Below are 24,228 nucleotides of genomic sequence, written 5' to 3'. Positions count from 1 at the left end.
AATTTAGTCTCTACATACTACAGAGAACCATCTGCTATCACGAAGGTAATAACAAGTCATTAAAGGGTGGACTTGTAAGAACAAGTCATTAGAGGGTTGTTTGATAAGCAAGCTTTCTTTATAATGCTCACGAAAACTACTAGTAATTGGCCACCTCTAAAGGGTAGTGACCATCTTCATCAAATTTAATTACAACTAGTTGCCATTCAAATTCAATTGGTTCCCTTTTCCTGCAACTACTAAATCAAAGTGGTTCTTGAAGATGCAGAGAACTAGAAGTGTAAAATTTCAATTCCAAGCAACCAATTAATGTCCAAAAATGCAATCAAGTGGTAAAATCACATGTAATCTCACCGACTAAACACGCATCAGTTTCCCACCCTACATGGCCATCCCACATGTTTTTCCAGCCACATCCATACAGTTGCTACGTTCACTAGCTAGATCGATGTTACCTCGCACACCACATATATGTAGAGAAAAAAAAATCAAAACATAGAGATGGGAAGAAAGAACTTTACTACAATAATTTACTTACCTTGCCGGAGCTAGAGTCGTCGGAGGAAGGCTGGCTGGGGCGGTAATAGTCGGAAAAAAACTTGTGTCAAAGAAAGAAGGTCAAGGAAATAGGGGATAAGAGTAGACAGGTTCTGATGGATGGTGGATCATCGTTTGCTTCTTTGGGACGCTTGATTGAGGATCTGATGGATGAGAGCTAGCTGGGAAAGTTGGTGTCAAAGTTCGTCACAATTTGATGGTTAATCACAAAAAAGAAAATTACATGAAGTAAAACAGAATTAATGTTGTTTTCGATGTGTTCTTAGAATTAGTAATTCTCTTTTTTCCTTTTAATTGTTGTTTTATCCTCTTCTTTTTGGATTATGTTGTCTATTTTTACTGCAATCTAATCACTTCTGCAGTGTTAGCATCCAACAAAAGTGTGGGGAGTTTATTAAAAATGAGAAAGGGAAAAGTACGGTTGTATAGGCTATATATTGGCATAAACATAGGGTGGGGATTTTAGATTTCACAAGGTGGGGTGTCATTTGACGTATCTTTATGTCTGGACACATCGGCCATTGCGATACTTTCCAAATTGTGGCATTGTTTGGCTGATGGATGTCGATGCATTATATGTGATTTTTTTTTTTTTTGTTTGAAAGTAAATTTATTCAAAGGAATGGAAAAACTTGTGAATGCCAATCATTGATCTTAGATCTATGAATTATAAAATTGTTAGACTATTGTGCTTATCATAGACATTGCCCTCTCTACTACGGAGTCAACAAAACTAATAAGCTCCCTTGGAATAAAAGAAAAAATAGAAGACTCAAGAAAGGATTGTAATCGAAGGACATCCTCTAATATAGGCTTGGCTAGTAGGAAGGCTAATGAATTCATTCCAAGATTCAAATAAGCTACTACATCTAAGTTCACATTTTAACTATTGTTTGAAACGACACAAGTTGATAATTGTCATATGGAAGCTTCTGTTTTTAGGTGACAAAGTTCGGCTGAATGATAAGATGGCATAGATGTCACCCTCATTACTCCTCACCTTTCTACCCCTAGTGTACACGACCGTGATAGGGCCACCATGAATTAGATTCTCATTCAACATACATGCCCTTAGAAAAACTAGATTTTTAAAAAAAAAAAACCTACCGTGGGTCCCCTTGGTTTAGCTTTTGGCATTCACAATAAAATAAAAAAAGAGAAATGAAAAGAGTGTCTTCTTCATAAATAAAGAAACAAAGAAAAGTGCCTTTTTCCAAAATCAAACAACACTGTTGTTTGCGCTGCAATTACCCTTCGGAATCTAAAAAAAGTAATTAAGCGAAAAATAGAGACCAATCATCAACTTGTAGGGACTATGACTGGAAAGGAATTGGGGATTAAGAAGGGGCATGGAGTAGGGGTGTCAATATCTAAACCGGACCGGTTAAATCGGACTGGACCGAACCGATTAAGCCCGATCCAAATCGAACCGGTGGCTTATCGGGCCGGTTTCGGTTTGTATTTAAAATTGAATCTGGTCTCGGTTCGGTTCGGGTTAGACCATTGGGCCACCTGAAACACCGGAAATGTGCACCGAAATCGGAACCGATCCAAACCGGCCCGATATAAAACCGGACTTAAAAGTTAAAACTCATTAATCTAACTGGGCCAACTCTCAAGTGGGAGAAGCCCAAGGCCCCAAGTGTCCAACTGGACCAACAGTAGCCCAAGTGCCCAAGCCCAACATTTATCAACTATTCAAGTTCAACCTGTCAAAACCCAAGTGCCCAAGCCCAACTGCCCAAGCCCAAGTGCCCAAGCGCCCAAGCCCAAGTGCCCAAGCTAATGGTCCATACCGGTTTAAAAAACCGATCCAAACCGAAATGAACCTGATAAATCCAAACCGGTACAACCCGAACCCAAACCGCACCGAAGCCGACACCGGACCGAAACCGATAATTCCTTAATGGGGCGGTTTCGGTTAGTTCCAAAGTCACACCGAAACCGGTGAAACCGGACCGAAACCGCACCAACCCGGACCGTTGATACCCCTAGCATGGAGTGGTGGTGGGTCGGTGGTAAGTTGTAAGAGGGGACTATGAGTGACAGGGACCGGGGACGAAGAGCGATGGGTTTACCAAGATGGAGGGGTAATTTGGTGATTTTAAGAAATCAATGCAGAATGGGGCTTTGATCAGGTCATATACGAAAACCATTTTTTTATGATGGTTGTTCCATACATAGAATTTAGTCAGTGTAAAAACCTATTTTATAAGAAAAGAGTGAACAAGTTCCATGTGTGGATTAGACATCGAACGTGTACCTAATCCTGACTCAAGGGAACGATAGGTGGAACTTTACTCTTTTTGGGGATTGAAAAGATATAACTTTAGATACATATAAATATAGAAGTAATGTTTATCAAAAACAGAAAAATGTGTAAGGGTAATGGGGTGGAATTTTTCACTCTTGCCTGTGGGATTCCATTTCCCAGGCTACAACCCCAATAACCGCTAAATTCCAGGGGGGAAAATAATCTGCCCCAATTATTTTCCTATGGTCTTATCATCTTGGAAGTTTTGTTTTTTGTAGCTAGCTAGCCTTCATCGGAGGAGGAGGAGGAAGAGGAAGAACAAGCATGAGTAAGAAAAGAGTAGAGCTAGTCTTCGTTCCAATTCCGTTTGTAGGTCACATCGTCTCAACAATTGAGCTGGCCAAGCACCTCATGGCGCGAGAACCTTGCATCTCTGTTACCATTTTCATCATTAAGTATCCTACCAGCGTAGACGTCAATGCTCGCATCCAATCTCTCTCTGCTTCAATCGCCGGAATCCGCTTCATCGAACTGCCTCACCTCGAACTACCTTCACCCGACAGGGCTCAGAGCCCAGAAGCCATGCTCTCCATTTTCATGGAGGACTACAAACCCTTTGTCAAGACGACAGTCACCCAACTCTTCTTCACTCCCGAATCATCCGACTCCAAACCAGGTCGACTAGCCGGATTATTCATCGACATGTTCTGCACCCCCATGATCGACGTAGCCACCGAACTCGGGATCCCTTCTTACATCTTTTTCGCATCTACTGCTTGTTTGCTGGGTCTCTTACTCCACCTCCCTGCGCTTGACGCCGGCATTCACTCCGATTTCAAGGACTCGGAGACTGACTTCATGATCCCAAGTTTAACCAACTCAGTTCCCTTCCAAGTCTTGCCCGAATCTTTGTGGCACAAAAACCACGACGGGTTTACCTGGTCCGTCTACCACGGCCGAAGGCTCAGGGAAGCGAAGGGGATTATCATAAACACATTTGCTGAGCTTGAACCCTACGCGGTTCACTCGTTGCCCTTAGATGGTTCAAACCCACCGGTGTACCCGGTTGGGCCGTTGCTCGATCATCAGGGTCTCATCCACATGGAATCCGAACGGACCCAATTCCGGAGCACAAAGAGATGGCTTGATGATCAGCCCACGGCATCGGTGGTGTTCCTTTGCTTCGGCAGCATGGGAAGCTTCAATCCACCGCAGGTGAAGGAGATAGCGGTTGGGCTTGAGAGGAGCTTCCACCGGTTCCTATGGTCATTGTGCCAGCCACATCATTCAGGTCAAAATTGTCGAAAAAAATACACGAATCTCGAGGAGCTGTTGCCAGAGGGATTCTTAGATCGGACGACGAAGAGAGGGTTTGTATGTGGATGGGTCCCACAGGTAGATGTGCTGGGTCACCATGCAATAGGTGGATTCGTGTCTCATTGCGGATGGAATTCCATATTGGAGAGCTTGTGGTACGGTGTGCCGATCGCAGCTTGGCCACTGTATGCGGAGCAGCATCTGAATGCGTTCGAGATGGCAAAGGAGTTGAGAGGACTGGTGGTGGAGCTGAGATTGGATGATTTGGTGATGGCGGAAGAGGTGGAGAGAGCGGTTAGGTGTTTGATGGATTCCGACTGTGAGGTGAGGAAGAAGGTCAAGGAGTTAAGGGAGATGAGTAGGCAGGTTCTGATGGACGGTGGATCATCCTTTACTTCTTTGGGACGCTTGATTGAGGATCTGATGGATGAGAGAGCTAATGAAGTTGTGGTCAAAGTGTGTCCCAATTTTTCTACTTTAAACACGGATGGATGACCTCTTGTAGTTGTGTGGTTTCAACCAAATGTGTGATATAGGTGCAATTTTAATAAATGTGAAGGATCTAGAAATAATTATCGCAGAACATTGTTACTCTGGCTTTATGCTGTGTTTGGTAATCAAGAGAAGAAAAGAAAAAAGAAACTACAAAAGAATAGAAATAAAATGAAATGATGAGAAAATTAAGAAAATTAAGAAAATTAAAAAAATAATATATATATATATATATGTGTGTGTTTGGTAATTAAGAAAAGAAAAGTTTTTTTATATTTTCTTGTGTTTTTGGCAAGATTATTATTATTATTATTTTGGCAACAAAAGAAAACTTCAATATTTCCAATGTATATTTGAAATTAAAAAAAGAATCTTCTCTTGGTTTAGGACATGCCAGAATTTCTTAAACCAAGAAAAAAGTACAAAAAATTATACTTTTTTCTTTTCTTTTCTTTTCTTCTCTTAGCTGCCAAACACAACTTTAGAAAAAGAAGCATCGCTTGAAGATTCCTTTCTAGGACCGGATCCTCTCTAGCACGACGATACACTTATTGCATATCGGACGGTTGAACCAAAGGGCTCTCAACGTTGGATGCACGATGGGTGCATTCCTGCCCTAGAGAAAATCTCGTTTCTCCTTTTCATGCGGATTGTTTAGATGAACTATTCTATTTCTAAATATATTTTTTACCATTTTTTATTAATGCTCTTTTAGGTATCAAATAATCTGTATTCGTGTTTTCTTTAACCTATTAGAATAAAAAAAATATTGGGATTGAATTTTCTGTCCGACTGTATAACGTACATTAGTGTCTTCCTATGTCTATCTCTCCACCCACACTGGGGGTAGATATGTCATTTCGCTATGCAGATTGGCAGCATTTTTCTTTTCCTGAAGAAGATAAATATGATTGCTTCAGATGTGTACTCACAAAAATTATGCAAGACAACCAATGATAAATCACTTTTAAATTATTTAAAAAACTATTTTTCATCATTGACTTTAAGATGTCTATGAGATGAGACAAAGGACATTTAGAGGTGCCATTTAGACAATTACAAATGAATTGGCCATGATATATATGATCCATACATAATAGGATTGAGATCCTCTCCTAAGCAATAATCATCCAGGTCTTGTCCATAGCTATCTGGGTGATCGATAGGTTTCAAGTGGTGATCCACTGACTCTTGGCACAACGTCTCTATTCTAGTTGGTAGAAGCATAGCCGTTGGATAATTGTTTGGACATTTGTCGATCGCCTTGGTAGCTATAAGTTGACTTGGGTGATATCTGCTCAGAAGAAGAGTTGGATCTTGCATAATATCATGAAAAATAGATAAAAATTTGTGATTACTACTCAGTATCAACTAGGGGTGTCAATTCGTGGCCCGACCCGACTAAACCGATCGGGATCGACCGTTTATAGACCGACCCGGCCCGGACCGTTTATTAAATGTGTCGGGCTTGAGCCTGGCCCGTTTATAAATGGTCGGTCTCGATTTTGCTATTTGGACCGTCGGGTGCCCGATCGAGATCGACCGAATAACGCCCGACCGAGACCGGCCTATTGTGCACCGACTTGGCCCGACCCTTTAATGATTGTAGAATACCTATTTTACCCCCCAAATTAAAGAATAAAAACTAAAAATTAAAAGACATGTTCACATTTTAAATAATGGTTATATTTGGTATCATTTATTGATTTATTGTCATTTTTTTGGGCTTGCATGAGTGGGCCGGAATATAAGAGCACATTTTAAAGGGGGCCTGTTTAAAAATCGGTTAAAACCCGTTTAACATTAAACATGTCCGTAGCCCGGTTAAGGCCCGACTAAAGCCCGATTAAAGTAGCTCGATTATAGCCCGAGACCGACCGACCGAATATAAAGTGTACCATGCCCTCAATAACTAAGCCCGATTAGTTAAATGGGCGGACACGGTGTAGCCTTTGAAAGTCTTCAAGCCCGATTAAGCCCGATCGAAACCGGACCGGCCCGACCTGTTGACACCCCTAGTATCAACAATAGGTCTTGCACATGTCGAAGTAAGAAACCATGGCAGAGTGGGTTGTATTTACGGTCAAGGACAAGGTGGTCTGATTAGTTTACTCAGAATATTAAAAAAAAAATAAATAAATAATTGAGGGTGGGGAGATTCTTCCCAAAGGGCATAGATAGAAAGATTTTTCACCATACCAGACTATGAAAATACACTCACAACATCATCTTCACTTTATAAACCTTCAAAATCTATATTTCACAGCCCACAAGATGGTTTTAGTAATTGGTATAGGATTGATCCATAATGGTATCAGCTCCATCCGATCGAAACCAATATATTTCAATTCGAATCAGTATCGACCAAGACGAATATCAATCCTGATTCCAATTACTAAATCCATGATCTCCATCAGCTCTGATATTATTCCAATTTAAATCAATTCGGAATTGTCCAGGATCGTCACAGAATTAGCTCGAGTCAGTTGGATTGGACTTGGTCTAATTCCATCACTCAGAGAACGGGAATCAATGCCGGTTTATTCCAAGTTGAATCAGTGATAATTTTTCTTTCATAAATTATTGGAAAATATTAACTGAACCTCGCGCTTTCCCTGTTTCTCTGTACTCCCTTCTGAAACCTATTAATCACCAAGGACTAAGGAGATAAGCTCGAACTTGTGCGTTTGAGTTCACGAATATTTTAGGAAAAATTACATGATTACCCACTTTTGGGTTTCTCTTTACAAAATTACCCACAAAAAGTTTTGGTCAACAAAAATACCCAAAATTAGGTTTGGGTTTACAAAACTACCCAAAACAGTGATTCTCCTTCATCTGCCTATTTGTTTTGTCATTTTTACCCCTGGTCAAGGTTGTAGCACGGCCTGATGGAGGCCGAGGTGGTAGCCCGACCTGATGGAAGCCGAGGTGATAGCGTGGCCTGATGGAGGCTGAGGTGGAGCACGGCCTGATGGAGGCCTAGGTTCAGCATGGCTTTACGGAGGCAGAGGTGGAGCGCGGCCTGATGGAGGCCGAGGTTGCAGCACGGCCTGATGGAGGCCGAGGTGGAGCACGGCCTGATGGAAGCCTAGGTTTAGCATGGCTTTACGGAGGCAGAGGTGGAGCGCGGGCTGCCACCTCGGCCTCCATCAGGCCGCGCTATCACCTCGGCTTCCATTAGGCCAGGCTGCCACCTCGGCCTCCATCAGGTCGTGCTACAACCTTGGTCAGGGGTAAAAATGACAAAACAAATAGGCAAATTAAGGAGAATCACTGTTTTGGGTAGTTTTGTAAACCCAAACCTAATTTTGGGTATTTTTGTCGATCAAAACTTTTTATAGGTAATTTTGTAAAAGGAAACCCAAAAGTGAGTAATCATGTAATTTTCCCAATATTCTAAATATCAGGGTTGAAGGGCTAGGTGGAACTTTGCTCCAGGCTTGCCAAAATCTCCAACTTGATTCACAGATCTCTGAAAGACGATTCTCCTTCAGCCGTCGTGTTCACTACTGGACTGATTTTGACTTTCTCGCGAAGACGGCAACAAAGCATGATGTTTCTCCTCCAATGACTTTGTGGCCCCCTTTGATGTCCATAGAGCTTGAGATGGATGCAAACAATCGTCCTAACTACAGATTCATGTAACTTGTATTTTATTTTTTCTGGGTTTAGGTGCTTTCATGCGATTTTCCTACTTATAACAATGCCGAAGGTGGGTCTATCGTGTAAGAATCCTTGCCTTTTTTGTTGTTGGTTTCATTTTCCTTTTGTATCATAATTTTTTCATTAATATATTTTGAACCTTCTAATAGAAGGCGAGATTCGACATAGTGGCTGGATCTGTGACTTTGAGATCTGAAATCTTCCTGAACGACAGGTGAAATTTTCCTATCTTGGGGAAGCGGAGAACTTCAAGGTAAGTGACTTTGGGTGCAAAGTTGATTCCAAGTTGAATCAGTGACAACCTTTCTTGCAAAGGAAGGCGAAGAAGAAGAAGAAGAAGAAGGAGAACATGAGTAAAAACAGAATAGAACTAGTCTTCCTTCCAATTCCGTTCATGGGTCACATAGTTTCAATGACCGAGCTGGCCAAGCACCTCATGGCTCGAGACCCACGCATCTCCATTACTATTCTCATCTTAAACTTCCCCAGCACCCCAGATGTCAAAGCTCGCATCCAATCTCTCTCTACTTCCCTCGCCGGAATCCACTTCATCGAACTGCCTCACCTCGACCTACCTTCACCGGACACGGCTCAGAGCCCAGAAGCCATGGTATCCATCTTCATAGAGGGCAACAAACCATTTGTCAAGAACACAATCGCCCAACTCTTCTTCAATCCCGAGACATCCGATTCCAAACCATCTGGACTCACCGGGTTAATCATCGATATGGCGTGTACAGCCATGATCGACGTAGCCACCGAACTCAGGATCCCTTCCTTCATCTTCTTCACATGTAGTGCTTGCATGCTGGGTCTCTTTCTCCATCTCCCGGCACTTGATACCTCCATCAACTCCGATTTCAAGGACTCGGAGACTGAGTTAATTATCCCGAGTTTCAAGAACTCAATCCCACCCCAGGCCTTGCCCCTGGCTTTATGGTGCAAAAACAAAGACGGGTTTACCTGGACCGTCTACCACGGCTGCAGGTTCAGGGAAGCGAAGGGGATTATCATAAACACATTTGCTGAGCTTGAACCCTTCGCGGTTCAATCGTTGTCCTCAAACGGTTCGACCCCACCGGTATACCCGGTTGGGCCGTTGCTCGATCTTCAGGGTCTGATTCAGTCGGAATACGATCAGACGCAATTCAGTAGCGCAAAGAAATGGCTGGATGATCAGCCCACGTCATCGGTTGTGTTCCTGTGCTTCGGCAGCATGGGGAGCTTCAGTGCACAACAGGTGAAGGAGATAGCGGCTGGGCTTGATAGAAGTGGGCAACGGTTCCTGTGGTCATTGCGCCAGCCACCACAGTTCGGCCAAGTTTCTCGTACAGAATACACGAATTTTGAGGAGGTTTTGCCGGAAGGATTCTTAGATCGGACGGCGAAGAGAGGGATTGTGTGTGGATGGGTCCCACAGGTGGATGTGCTGGGTCACCGTGCGATAGGTGGGTTCGTGTCTCATTGCGGATGGAATTCTATATTGGAGAGCTTATGGTTCGGTGTGCCCATCGCAGCGTGGCCATTATATGGGGAGCAGCATATCAATGCGTTTGAGATGGTGAGGGAGTTGGGAGGATTGGTGGTGGAGCTCAGATTGGATTATAGGGGAGGTGATGATTTGGTGATGGCGGAGGAGGTGGACAGAGCGGTTAGGTGTTTGATGGATTCCGATTGTGAGGTGAGGAAGAAGGTCAAGGAAATAGGGGAGAATAGTAGGCGGGTTCTGATGGACGGTGGATCATCGTTTACTTCTTTGGGACGCTTCATTGCAGATCTGATTAATGAGAGCTGAAGAAGTTGGCGTCAAATGTGTCCCAATTTGACGACTAATTAAAAGAGTTTATTTTCGATGTCTTCTTAGAATTAGTAATAACCCCACCGTTCCCTCTTCCCCCCACCTTTTTTCTTTTTTATTTTTTCCTATTTTTCTTAGAATATATTGCATTTTTTTTTTTTTATATTATGTTCCTCTTTTGATAGTGATATGATAATAAGTCATTTTCAATTTATTTCTTTTGAAAACTATTTTTTATTCTTGACGTGAACATCTTTATGAGGTAAGTCAATACTTAGAGGTATCATTTGGACGATTACAAATAAAAAAAACTCCATTGACTTGGAATTTGTTCATAGCAACCACCAGCATCCACAATTTTCCCAAACATAGCTTTTACTTGACCAATCCTCTAGACGTTAGATGGACAATAATATAAGGCCACACAACCACTCCCCTCACTCAAATCTTCCATAGTGAGCAGTGAGTGGCAGTGAAAATTCAACGATCGATAGAATAAGGCATGCATCTCATCCGTTGGATCCTCATTACTGGTCACTGCCTCACAAAAAAAAAAAAAATTTGGGTAAAGCAATCAGTAAATAGCGGAAAGTTAGATCTAAAGAGCCTAAAACAATTACATAGTGTGAGTAGATCGAGCGTCATCTAATCAATCAGCCACCTTGCGCTTTAGAATCACAAATAATTGATTTGGTTTCTTGTAGCTTTCTTCGATGAGGTGGGAAGACTCTGCAATTTTCTTAGAGAACCTATCGAACAACTCCTCTAGGATCTCACCTCCTAAGTGTTCCTTGATGGGTCCTTGCATTCCATCTCTTAAATGCTTTGTATACACTTCTACACCAGGTGTTTCGACGTCCCTTATCAAGCAAGTCACCATCTCCAACCTCTCAATGCTGAAACATCCATTCTTCTTCACCAACTCCTCTAACTCCTTTGGAGATGCAATGTATATGGGGTAGTTGAAAGTATCCACTCTTTCTTCATTGACTAATTCCTACCAAGAAATTAAATTAATCACCAGAATTAATAAGTGATAAAGCTTAAGTACTAATAGCAGTACAACAACAATAACAATAATAATAATAATAATAAATTTTGTCAAATCAATTTAAAAAAAAAAAAAAAAGGATGATTATTTAAATAGATCATGCCGAAAATAAAGCCTTAGTACCAATAGCAGTACAACAATAATTATATTAATAAATTCTGTCAAATCAATTTAAAATAAAAATGGATGATTAATTAAATGGATCATGCCAAAATAAGAATTATTATAGGGTTCGCTTACTATGGTAAAAGCTGAGGCTCTCAACATGAGGATTTAGGTTCGAGTCTATGGCAGCTATTTAATATCTTAAAATCAAAATAAGTAGAGGAAAAGGGTTGTCTAAATAAGCAACATAGAGGAGCACAACGATAAATATGCATTAAAAGGCAGTCTGGCAATGATCTTCTACCACCAATAAATCAGGAAGAGGGTTCTCTCTCAGCTAACAATGTGTGGGGGGAGCCACCCAATGGGGAGCGTAGATTGTGGAAGGTGGTCCATCAATAGGGGACAAAGAGGAGATAGAAATGGAGAACATTGGCATAGACTATGCCACTTGTTTAGAGAGACTTTCCGTTATTAATAAATGGGATAAAGTTCTAAGTTCATTTCCACTTGACACCTATTGTAATGGCAAATGACTTGGCTTGCATTGACCTTTTTTTCTTAGATTATCAAAATTTCTATCGCTCCATCCCTGTAGGGGTAGAGAATTCGTCGTTTTCTCGACAATGCTATCGGAGGCTCAGGGAAGTCAAAAAAGGAGAGCACTCATCTTGGGGTGGGCTTACTACTTAAATGCTTTCAGCAGTTATCTCGTCCTCACTTGGCTACCCAACATTTACCCTGCGCACGATAATTGTTAGACAAGAGGTGCGTTCTCCCCAGTCCTCTCAATGCTCTGACACCCACATCGGATTTGGACCGAATGTATGCTAGTGCCTCTGTGTGTGTGTGAAATGACATATAGATACCCTATAATGGGAAGAGAGAATGAAGAGACTCAGGAGGCACTAGTGTACGCTACACTCCTTTTTCTTTTTTTCTGTTTTTTAAGAAGCACTAGTGCACGTTACACTCGTTTTTCTTTTTTTTTTTGGTAAAATACGCCACACTCCTGGACAAAGAACTCAATCCCTAAATAAATACAGAGCTTTGGTTAACATTGTCTTCTCACCTAAGAAGGCGTTCCTGCATGGCCGTATTATTGCCACATGGTAGGTGGGGCCAGAAATTTTGTGGGTCCCACCCTCTCGTAGAAGCAGGGAATTTTTATACCAGGTTAATTAAGGCTGCACGTACGTTCACTTGATACATGTGAGGATCTAATTTCCTGTCATCCTCAAGGTGAAGAGGGATATATATGGAAGCAAAAGTGACAGGTGTTAGATCTTCATGTATACATCTAGATGAGCATGCCTGCAGAGGATCTACTATCGTTAAGGCCCTTTTACACACATATAAAGGAGGAATTCTTGCGAAGCAGGGCTTACCATCTGAGCCATATCCAGGAGGCAAGATCCTAGAAGATCATATAACATACAGTGAGAGCATTTAGAATGTGGAGTTCCATCTGAGAGGCCTGGCATGAGAAGCACCATCATCCCTCCAAGCACAAGCTCTTCTGCTCTAGCACACAAAAACGACTCCATGTCCTCTCTATATTGAGTTGAATAAGCATCTACTACTTCCTTTTGGGCGCTACTATAAATAACCTTCCCCTTGTTCCATGCAGGAGAGTTCTTGTCTTCCACCTCTTCTGGAACCTTGGAGAGCCATTGAAGAGAATTAGATGAGTACACAAAATGGAGAAATCCCGCGGCAAACAATCGCTGATAAAACGAACCAGGTACACCAGCCGCAAGGTATTTTTTGTTGGGAGGGAAAGATGAAAAGAGAGTGTTGAAATCATTGGAAGCGAAATCGTTGAAGAACACTAGAAAATCTGGGATTTGAACTATTAGACCTTCAGAGATGTACTTGAGTTCTATGACATCTATTATGTCTTGCACTGCTGAATATGTGTCGGGTCCAATTGAACAGCCCAGATCTACAATGTGAAGTGTCTCTGTAGTAGATGAGAAATGTTTAATATCAAGCTTCCTGGAAATTTCTTCTTCGATCCTTTCCTTGACATAACTCATATCCATTTTCTATGAAAAGGGAATGCCAAGCTTGTAATGGATTTGTGTATAGAGAAGTACCTAGTAACAGTTTCTGGGTCGTCCTCCATCAACCATAGTAACTGCTTCAGGGGACGTGCTGGTTTCGGTATCATTCATCTCTCTCTCTCTCTCTCTCTCTCTCTCTCTCTCTCTCTCTCTCTCTCTCTCTCTCTCTTAATGTGTATGCTTTTGTAGTTTGTTGATCATAGAACCAAAGTCGGCTTGGTTTTAGGCCAGCATAGGGGCATCAACAAACTCGAGTTGGAATCGGACTCCAAAGAAATATTAATACACTTTTGTCCCTTTTTGAATCTTGAGTATTTGTTTTCTGCGAATGCCTTGGAAAAGCATAAAGCAAGATCTATTTAAACCTTGGTTCTATGTATCGGTATCGTATTGGATGTATTGATATTGCTAGCCACCGACACTGATATCCAATACCTTATCGATTAAATGATATGAATAAGGGGTAAAACAGTAAAAATCTATTTTTAATGACAAGCGAGGGTAAAATTGTCTGATACTGCCAATGTGTATTGGAATTGTATCGGTTCTGAAAGTAATTGATATCTAATCAGATAGTGTGCACTAAAACCATGATTCACACCCTTAAAAGAGGCCATTTTGGCAGATTTGATCGCAACCCGGATCAGCTCCTTCCGTATATGAAGGCATTATGTATGGTTTCATGACAACGTGTCCTTTGTTTCAACAAATAACACTCTATGATACCATTAAGAGTGTTTGGAGGGGCATTTGTGAGAAATAAAAATAAGTAATCAAAATTCACACTTGGTTCAGGAACACAAAGAATGTATTAAATTGATTATTTGCCTATAAGGTTATCACTCATTTTGCTATTTACCTTTTTCTGCTTTGGGGGATGGGGGTGGGGGTTGTGTTGGAGGAGGAGATCAGCCGATGAGCCTATCTTCAGCTCACTTCCATGCATCTTTGTTACCTCATCTAGTTTGTCTTGTTTAATCTACAATGGATGCAACTGGCATGGGCTGAACCGGGTTGGACAGGCTTGGCCAAAAGAAAGGGTATCCATGAGCTATTCGTGGACCTAGAGTTTGAAATGGAAAATAAAAATTGAACTGAGTTTTCCTTTATCCACGGTGAAGAGATAATCTCTCAATTCATGGCTTCTGGTGAATCAACTCGTTCTTCTCTGATGCTATAGAAATACGAAAGGCAAACAGCTTCATCTTGTGAATGATGGTGGGAGTTGTGTGGAGGCCAAGTATCCATGGCGAGATAGGCAACCAGTTACATTAGTCTAAAAACACCACATCAGTAGTTCAGTACTTCCTAGGCCAACAGGTGAGAATTGCAGAGGTGGAGAGAAATGAACAAGGTTAGTTAACTACTAATCAGTTCAACCTTCCAAGTTTTCACTAGGCTGAAATGGAACTAAATCAACTTGGTTAGCCAACCTGAAAATCTCAGATTTGCCCAATTTAGGTACTACAGATGGTTAAATCCCCTCCATCACCCCCCCCCCCCCCCCCAAAAAAAAAAAAAAGATTCTTCAATCCATCCTCTCAGCTGCTCATAATATAATACAGAAGGTACAAACACCCATTGATCAACTGCGGTTAAAGACTGGACAATTCAAGGGAACACAGATGATTGTACATTAGGTTGAAGATTCTTACACTTATAATGTGAACACTACTAAAGTCACAATGGATAGTTAAAAATGAAATCCAAGAAACGATGAGACCGTTGAACGTTATTACATCCCTCAGAGTTCAGACCTCAAAATATAGAAAAAATGGCTTTCTAAATTCTAATATTCATGAACAGTGGCGTCATCCCAAAAGAATGCACAATAAATAAGAACATGGATTTACTACTGGGCTTCTGGTCTATGGTTCTTTGAGAATGATCGCCTCCTCGCGAGTTCTATATGGCTCATCCACCAATGAAACACGGTGGAACTAGAAGGCCATTCGACCAGCAAGCCTGCTTTCGTATATCCTTCTGTCTATGGCAGCATCAACTGAGTTCATCTGAAAAATGGAACCAAAATGCTGGAAATCAGAATTAAATTCCGACCACTGGTCATTCCTCAGAGACAAATTAGATATTAAGGTTTGCTTCTATGCAAGAGATACCAAACTTGTGACAGAAGCTGACCTGGGCCAAGTCTGAATGCACTGTGCGATCATAAAAGATAATAAGAAATGCTATGAATTGGAAAAAGCCTGTTGGCAATATTCTCCTCCTTCCCAAACCCCCACACTTCATAATCAAGCATAGGGAGAATGAATACCAACCAACAAATTCAAATTTTCAACAAAGCAAATACATACACTATTTTATTCGCATGGAACGATGCTAGGTTGAAGAACCCTCCAGCTGATCACAGCATGCTTGTCAGATTTGTAAATACTAACTACCAGCAAAGATAATGTGAATACCTACTTGAAACTTTTGATGCCCACAAAATCGGAGGAAATGCTTGCAAACCGCAGAGTGGCAGTTAAAAATAGCACCATGCCCCCTCGGCTATCATAGTAAGAACTAGAGTAATATTTGATTAAAAGGCCCGTTGAATCTTTTCAGTGTGTTCTTTTTTAAAATAGGGAAAAATGCAGGCATGAAAGTACCTCTTAACATACATAAGAATGTCTGAATAACTGAATCTGAAAAGCAGCAAATATAAAGCCTTCGCATCCATTTGGATATGCAAAGCAACTCGAATACCCATTTGAATAAGAGGGAGATATAGTAACTTACCTGGCTAGTTTCATCATGCACCTGATACTTTGGCAAGGACATTCTTCTTTCTTCCTGGTAATAATTTAAACACATGTATTCAGCAAAAAAAAAAAAATTGTAACTGAGGGGAACTGGGATGACAGCAACCCAATCAATAATTCAGTTAAAAAAAAAAAAGGAAAAAAAGTAGAGACTACCAACCATGGACATGGCCTCATCGTCCCAAACTAAATAAACCTCATTTGCTCCTGGTTGAGTTGCTGGGGCTTTATTAGCAATCACAGGGGGCGGCCCTATGGAAGGACCACCGGTATTTGGACCTGAAGCATATGTATGTGAATTTGCAAATGAACCACCTACAGCAGAGGCAACAGCAACGAAAACCTCAATGGCTGTATAGCAGGAATAAAAGACTTGGCATAACATCAAATTTGAAAAAAAAAAAAAAAAAAGTGGGGGTGTGGGGGATGACAGCATACCTCCCTTTGGAAACAAGATCTCATAATCAAGTATCAACAGACATATTTGCTAATGATGGATAGAAAGCAAACACTCAAATAATTGAATCAATCGATGACCGCAATGTTGAATCATGATTATTGGTAGCATCAATCAATCCATCAAGCCTAACAAAGCCAATGGAACCAACAAGGGTCAACCAACTACGTTTGGGGTACCTCATTTTCAAATATTATGTTTGGGGTTAACCTGTTCTATTCAAGTATTTCCAACTTTTCCCGCATTAGCCCTTCTGCTTGGGGTACCTTGCATCTCCCTCGGCATCTCTCTGCTGGAGAAGGGATGGAAACGCTATAACAGCGGCAAGCAAAAGGAACCTCATATAGTACCACCACCAATGGGTAGGGTAACCATAATATGCTTCCTTCTCTCTGCTAGAAGCAGAGCTAGGGGTGGAGGTAGATGGACAGAGGGGAGGGGGGCTGGAGGCGAAGGGTACAGACAGGCTAAAGCATAGCAGAGGGTGGGGGCAGGGGAAGTTGTAGAGATGTTGGGGAGCCCACCAATTCCTTTTCTCTTTTCCAGAAGCAGAAGAAGATGAATAATACAAAGAGGATTGAGCATTTGTTCCCATCAAAGTCGAAGAGATCTTCTTGGATGAGCAATGGATCTTCTTGTTTTATTTATGTAATTGGAGATCTAATGATTTAAGAGGATGTCCGAGCAGGAGCCCCACATCCAAGATGCGTAGACAGAAGGAAGAGGATGCCTTGCAAACTTACGTCCTCGATCCATCAAAACTTGGTAGATTTTTTTCAGGTTTAACTTACCTCCTCGATCCATCAAAACTTGGTAGATTTTTTTCAGGTTTCTCTTTCAGGGCTCAGAATGGATTCTTCAGCTTTATTGAAGCCGTTGAAGAACTAGTTCTGAAAGAACTCACCAATGCCTTGGCATCTGTCGACATGGGTATACCCCGTAAATTGCCCATGGGAGTTGCAGAGTTGTTGGGCTTCTTAAGCACTACAGTGCTGTTGACTCAAAGCCAGTGGCCTGCTTTGTCACATGTGAGTCTCTTCTGTAAGGGCCGGGAGATGAGGGTGAGGCAAGGAACTAAATCTCAGAATCCGTTTAACAAGGAACCCCAAACATAATATTTGGAACATGAGCCATGAGGTACCTTAAACATAGTTTTTCTGAACATTGGGTACCTCTGCTGTAATTTACCCTTTTAAAAAATAAATAAATTTAGAATTCTGCACAACTGCAATCACTGCATTGATCAAGTGGCATTCATATGTAAAAGAAGCTTCTCCAGACCCTTGCAACAAGATATGTATGCATTTCAAGATGTATGCTGATAAAAAACAAACTCTACATTAAAAGTAACTCACAGAAAATGTGTACAATATACAGAACTAATATTATCCAGAATGGTGTGAACATCTCATAACCAAAAAATATCCATATGTGAAGTACATTCCTCTGAGGCAGTAATACATGCAAATCAAGTGTATGTATTAAACAAAATATAATATGGACCTTAGGAGAGAAGAGAATTCAAACCTTGAACAGTTGGGTTATGGTAGCTATTTCCAGTAGAAGAGTTCGCACTTAAATATGTGTCAATCAAGCTTTTAAGTTCTGTTGGAGTGCTCGGTGGAATTGTCATTGAAAGCACGGGGGCAGAAAATGGTGAACTATGAGTTACGGCAGTAGCACTCCCACTAATTGGAAATAAAGGTTGAGAAATAGGAACAAGCTGTGTGGATGAGGGTAGTCCAGGTGGAGTGATTGGAAATGGTGGTTGCTGTGGGGATGTGATGGATGAAAGAGGAGGCTGCCCAGTCTGTATAGGAAATAGAGGCTGCTGTGCCACTCCCACAGGTGCAGCAGGAGTCACTGAAACTGCTGGATGTGGTGGAAACCAAGGTTGTGGCCGAGGAGGAGCTGGCCAGCCCGAAGGAGGCACTGTTAATGCAGAATTGTAGCTGTAGCCAAGAAATAAACACAAGCAATGGTTAGAGAATGTGTTAGCAAAGTATAATTGAATTTAGTATCTATCTATATACATATATATTGTTTTGTATAATGCAATTAGTGGACAATAAACTAATTTAGTTCATCCCAAATGCAGAAAAATAAATACTCTCTTGAGGAAGCAAGGAATCAGATTTTGATTCTGCTCTGATTTCAGCCATGGCCAAAACTAAAATCTTTTTGTGATTTGACACTTCAGTTTTGGCCATTCCAACCTAACTCACTGCAATTCTTATATGCCTTCTATCTATTCCAACCACCAAACTTTGATATCATACAGAAAATAAAAGAGTTCACAATGACCATATTATACCAAGAATCAGCATTGGTGGTCTCAAAAGCCCTCCACAAAGCTTAAAGAGAACTAACATAAATTGGTCCAATCTATTAACATTTGAACTTCTCAAATCAGCAGTAAAAACGATAAATCCAAGAAGAGCGTGCATACATTGGTTGCATTGCACCCAGAGGGGATTGTGGAGGAAACCCAATACCTACTGCTCCTGGGACCACAACCCCAAGCTTTGGGGTTGGAATCTCCACTTTGGCAATCTTTGATTGGGTATCATCATCTGCAAAGAATTTTTCTCATATTCATCAGAAAGGTTAGCTAATTAAAAAGATTAACCCCAAACCAAGAACTGTCACACATTCACCATCCCCCCTGATAAAGTGACTAAGTGACATGTATCACATATGGTGAATATGGGGGCAATATCAAAGCATAGTGCACAGTTCTGACTAATGGGCCCTTCCATAAGGTATTTAACGACAGGCACCTAGCTCAGCCATGCAACAAGTTGGATGGGGCTGAAATATCATGGACCCCAAAGTCTGCTCGCAAGTTCATTTCCAACCCAAACCGAGTTGGCCAAGTGGCAAAATAAAGCATTGAAAAATCGAGAACTACCAAGAGAGTGCCAGATGCATCCAAGTCATGGGAGGGCATATGATTGAATTTGAGCCAGAAATTTGACATACAGTCAATATAGACCATTGCCTAACTCAATCCAACGGTTGGGATTGCAACCCCCCCCCCTTTTTTCCACATGGCACAACTAGGTATGCCCATCCATAGAAAACTTATGGACAATGAATGCAAACAAAAGTATAGTACAAAATCGGTAACAAATCGTTAAGAATAAATATAATATTTTAGTATTTAAACAAATCAATAAGATGCGGCTCTCAATTTTTAAATCTCACCAAGTTTTATGAGCACATATAATGGAACGTTACCTTGCTCTCCATAGTGTGCTGCTAAAACATCAGGAGGGATCCCTTGCATTCCGAAAATCTCAATTTCTGTTGATTCTCTATCAGGTTTAGCATTAGGAACCCTGTATTGACCATTAGATTAAGGAAAATCAGCCAAAATGCATAAGAAATACAAACAAAAAAACCCCACTACAGAACTTTTGAATGAACCAAAGAAATTTATTAACCAAATAGAAGAAAATCCACAGAAGAGCATTTCCAATTTTTATCTCTTAAAATAATTAACTAATAAACAAACCTTCTACAGAAAACTAGTGACCACTATTTTTTTCCAACATAATCAGTAGTTGGCAGAAACTGCAATGCTTGACCCCTGGAATCCATTAAGTAGGCTCAATATAACAAAAATTTCTGTCCAACCATTGCAATTTAGGTAGGTTTTTTCCATCACCTTTTTATTGAGGTTTGTTTTTGGAAGGTCAAAATAATCCTCTCAATGTGGCTTTTGTTTCCTTTGAAAGCATATCCAATTACCTTACCTTCAAGAACAAGTGATGCAGTTGGGCGCGGGTAGAATTGGGATTAATTTAGTACTTTGATTTGTTTCCTTTATTGTTAGTTTAGGGTGTGGTCAAGTTATTAGGGAGATTCAATTTCATATTTCAGTTGCTAATTTAGGTTAGTTTCCATTAATTGATATCATTTTCCTTTAAGTGCTCATGTAACACAATGGAGATTTTAGTTTTGAGAATTGATGGGAAATTGAAGGAATGTGTTTTGGGGTGGAAACCATGGCTGCCGTGCGTGGTTCTCTTCTTTCCCTTTTCTAATATTCATTCTCCATCTCTGATTTTTCTCTTTTCTCTTCTCTTACTCTTCCCCTTCCTTGTTATACTCTGTTCTTCCTTTTCTCTGTTGTCGGTACTTCACTAGGTTGCAGAAGGCTTGATCGATCTCTCTTGTAAGCTCTCCTTTTGGCCTGAGATCTGAAGCGAAGGAAGCTCTTCCCGAGGCGACCTAAACCCTAGAACCTTAAGCCCTAATACCAATCCAGCTGCAAGTTCGAGTTCCGCAACAGTGCTGATTATTTCCCGAGTTGCAGGTTCACGACAGGTCTGATTTGGGAACGGTTGAGGCTTGTCGAAGCTGGGTCTACAATCATCCTGCGCTGCGATTCATTACCTGAAGCCTCAGGTCAAGACCAGCCCTGGAGATCGAGATTTGTTGTCCAAAGTGCTACTTGGTCTACCGCCTTGGTCTGGAGTTCCATCGGGAAGGAGATAAGTTCTACTAGTGTTTTAATAAGAAATAATTGATAATATTACACTTAAACCCCTGCTTTCTAAACCTGTGTTCTAATAATCCCCTTATCTTTGTAATTCCAGAATACCCCTCCTCTTCTAATTTTCTATTCCAGTTTGACCCTATTATAGTATTATCTATTTCCCTCTCTTTAAGTGCTTGAGTTGTTCCTGAATTTACAAGAATGTCACTACTTCTTTGAAAACTAGTTTAGTTGTTAATTGTGGCCCATAAGTGATCCGAGTCCGATTTTAGGAACCCGGATCCGCATCAACAAGATCTTGTAACAACGAGCTGTAGTACAGGAAAAGATATGACCAACTTACTATATTAACAACAGAAAGTTTGGAATTCTATTTTAGATAGCTTAGTGTGATTACAGATTTCTCTTACAATCTATATTTTAGGTTGAGGTTTCAATTTGACAATAATGTCAGAACATTCTTAGTGACATGCTGTTATATGATCAAACTCCACCCCTCTTTTGATCAATTTATGCAAATTTCTATTACAAAGCATAACAATAATAAAAACAATGAAGAGGTTCTAAGAAACATCAATGCCACCATCATATTTGGGCTTTTCATGAATAACAAAAAATTTGTTGATAAAGGAAGAAAGAAGACACAGTACAACAGCAAAGTTGGCCTAAGTAAAGAACTCAAAAAATGTACCTACAACTGAGATGCATAAGCTGATATCACACTAAAAGCTAGATTAAAACAGCACCGACATCCCAAAACAAGTCATTAGAACACCTAGGTTTCTTTTTAAGCGAACAAGTCAATTTGAATCCACCAACTCAGCCTTTCCAATAAGACGCAAAATCCACCACGGATTGCTCTTTGTCGTCTGTATCAACACATAGCATTGGAATTCTCCTTTCAACATGAGCAGCCAAACCTGGCCATAATTCCACTGTTACCAAATCACCCTCCAATACCTCACCAGAACATACTTTGATGTCCACACCTCCCAAGTTCCTAATATAAAACCACCAATGCCAAACAACATATATTTTTTTCCTCCCATAGGATTAATCAAAGTAAATTATCCTATACCCGTGATGTACGAAAAAAAAAAAAAAAAACCCATGGATAATCTGCCGCCGCATCTCAGGTGGTTCTTAAGGATCATCATATGGGTATACAAAACCACTGTAAATGGTATAAAAGTGAACAGATTTTGACTTTTATATTGCAGAATTCTTTTGTGAATACACATTCATGGTTTTTGGACTGTATGACTGCAGTCTGATGAATGTTGCCTTTACAGCAATACAGTTTGACCACTTTCACGTATTAGGTATAGGGGAATGGTAAGTGAGAAACACAAGAAGGTGAAAATTATTGCAATTCCAACGGTCACTGTTAGAGTCCTTGGTAGGTAATTAATTCTAGCGGACACAACAAACCCTCTAAAATAAATCATATGTACACCAGAAAGGAACTGCAATCAATCCAGAAAACCAATAACCAGAGAAAAAAAAACTCATGCAAGACAATGAGGTAAATATCTATGGCAAGAGAAGCAAATTAAAGGTACAAAATATTGTATGTTGTTTACGCTAGGGCTTAGAGGCTTACTTGGTAACGGACTCCTTGTGGACCTGAAGAACATGTATAGCCATTCCTCCTGCGGTGGAGAGCTTCTTATGGCAAACATGGCATTTAAAGTGTCTGGCTTTCTGGTGCTGAACAAGGATCTTCTCATCGTCGAACTCTCGATCGCAATAATAACACCAGACTTTCGAAGGCCTCTTCTTCTTCTTGCCCATTCGCTTTTCTCAATATCCTTCTACGAATTAGGGCTCTGCTTTCTTTTCTTTCCCCTCCGAAGAAACGGAATGCTTAGGTTTTTCTCTTGCGACAATCTTCGATTAGGTTAGGGTTTATCCCTCACTCTCCACTCAAATAAACAAAGTCGCCGCCGAGAAGAGGATCTCTCTCTCTCTCTCTCTCTCTCTCTCTCTCTCTCGCTCGCTCGCGCGCTCTCAAAGTGCTGAGCTAATTTTAGTCCTGTTAGGACTTTTTTTTTTTTTTTTTGGTGAAAGAATTTCGAGATCATGGAAATAGTGAAACATTGGAGTTCGGACATCGGAGTTCGGACTGTGGGTTTAGCCGTTTAGGATCATGTACCCATGTCCAATATCTGCTACCTATATCCGGACCATCCAAAATATAAAACCAAAAATGGATACAACAAGTTGGGTATATGATTGAATTTTTTTTTCTATATAGTTTGACATTAATAAGTTAATAACATGAGTTTTCCAGTAACCGTGGTGAATAAGAATCCATTTACTTCAAGGCTTGAGATGCAATCGGGCTATCAGAAGGGTATTTTGGGACATTCCATATGTTTAGAAACTGCCACATCATCAATCATATAAGTAAAATGATCGATGCTTGTATTTTAAGTATGCAACCTATCTATATTGCCATAAAGAGAAAAAATCAAAAAGCTTTTCCTCCAACGTGGACGAAGGAAAACCCACGATCTAATCTTTATTATTATATCCCTTATTAGGAAGATCCAAAATATCTCTCCTCCATTTTTTCTTTCCTCCATTTTTTACACTTATTTCACCTAATTAATGCCCACAGTGGGTGAAAGAATACCGCCCTGAGAATAATTTATAAATAAAAAATAGTTAATGTTTAGTTACTAACACAAAGAGTAGCTTCTAGTGTTCACTTTTTCTATACGTAGAATAATTAACTAGTTAATTCGTGTTATATACATGAGCGTTGAGTTTCATTTAATTAGTGTGACTATCCAACTTACACCTTTATACTTGTATTTAGAATATGACATCTTCTTTTGATTTTCCCTTATCATATTCTATATAAGTTAGCAGTTAAAAGAAAAATCTTAAAAGTTCCTTAAGTAGGGTATAAAATTATTTTTCAAAAGTAATTTGAAAGTGATCTATCATTGTATCATGGAAAAAAGCTAGACATGTCGTAGGGTTGCCCAATCATGTGTCTGCCTCTCTCTCCTTCATAGTGAAAGACCCTTTGCTCACAGCTGTTCCCTATCCTTCTGTGTAATTCACCAGCCAACTAATCAGGATTTTTCAGTTTTATTTCTTTCTATAATACACATGTGAAATAACATGAAGAAAAAAATATATAATATACTAAAACGATAAAAAAAAAAGTGGGATTATGAATGG

At 40.4% G+C, this 24,228-nt stretch overlaps 4 protein-coding genes across 6 annotated transcripts; 2 read left to right on the top strand and 2 right to left on the bottom strand.

Annotated features, from left to right (window-relative positions):
* Window positions 1-2,947: 2,947 nt before the first annotated feature.
* LOC122059238 (anthocyanidin 3-O-glucosyltransferase 2-like) lies at window positions 2,948-4,728 on the top strand. Its single transcript, XM_042621926.1, has one exon. The coding sequence runs from the start codon at window positions 3,137-3,139 to the stop codon at window positions 4,622-4,624; it is 1,488 nt and encodes a 495-aa protein (XP_042477860.1). The 5' UTR covers window positions 2,948-3,136; the 3' UTR covers window positions 4,625-4,728.
* Window positions 4,729-8,075: 3,347 nt separating this feature from the next.
* LOC122060253 (anthocyanidin 3-O-glucosyltransferase 2-like) lies at window positions 8,076-10,248 on the top strand. The gene has a single exon (XM_042623453.1). The coding sequence runs from the start codon at window positions 8,637-8,639 to the stop codon at window positions 10,080-10,082; it is 1,446 nt and encodes a 481-aa protein (XP_042479387.1). The 5' UTR covers window positions 8,076-8,636; the 3' UTR covers window positions 10,083-10,248.
* A 199-nt stretch (window positions 10,249-10,447) lies between these two features.
* Window positions 10,448-13,606, bottom strand: LOC122058631 (loganic acid O-methyltransferase-like). The gene is made up of 3 exons (XM_042621268.1): window positions 12,630-13,606; window positions 10,863-11,082; window positions 10,448-10,622 (listed from the first exon to the last, which is right to left on the bottom strand). Exons 1-3 carry the CDS (start codon window positions 13,284-13,286, stop codon window positions 10,477-10,479), a joined length of 1,023 nt encoding a protein of 340 aa, XP_042477202.1. The 5' UTR covers window positions 13,287-13,606; the 3' UTR covers window positions 10,448-10,476.
* Window positions 13,607-14,917: 1,311 nt separating this feature from the next.
* Window positions 14,918-23,084, bottom strand: LOC122059844 (protein SUPPRESSOR OF FRI 4-like). Of its 3 annotated transcripts, none has more exons than XR_006134131.1 (7): window positions 22,637-23,084; window positions 19,770-19,870; window positions 18,979-19,102; window positions 18,057-18,481; window positions 16,233-16,387; window positions 15,447-16,103; window positions 14,918-15,319 (listed from the first exon to the last, which is right to left on the bottom strand). XR_006134131.1 is itself a non-coding variant. In XM_042622882.1 (7 exons), the coding sequence occupies exons 1-7, from the start codon at window positions 22,825-22,827 to the stop codon at window positions 15,248-15,250; spliced, it is 1,122 nt and encodes a 373-aa protein (XP_042478816.1). In that variant the 5' UTR covers window positions 22,828-23,082; the 3' UTR covers window positions 14,918-15,247. The 3 variants fall into 3 exon arrangements, 2 of the variants coding, with proteins under 2 accessions (XP_042478816.1, XP_042478815.1); XM_042622882.1 differs by having other exon boundaries at window positions 16,050-16,103; window positions 22,637-23,082; XM_042622881.1 differs by having other exon boundaries at window positions 14,918-16,103.
* Window positions 23,085-24,228: the final 1,144 nt, after the last annotated feature.

The sequence above is a fragment of the Macadamia integrifolia genome, chromosome 13 (genome assembly GCF_013358625.1).
Source record: "Macadamia integrifolia cultivar HAES 741 chromosome 13, SCU_Mint_v3, whole genome shotgun sequence".
NCBI lineage: Eukaryota > Viridiplantae > Streptophyta > Magnoliopsida > Proteales > Proteaceae > Macadamia > Macadamia integrifolia.
The sequence above is the reverse complement of the archived record's forward strand: the minus strand, read 5'-3'. Positions and strand labels throughout refer to the sequence as shown.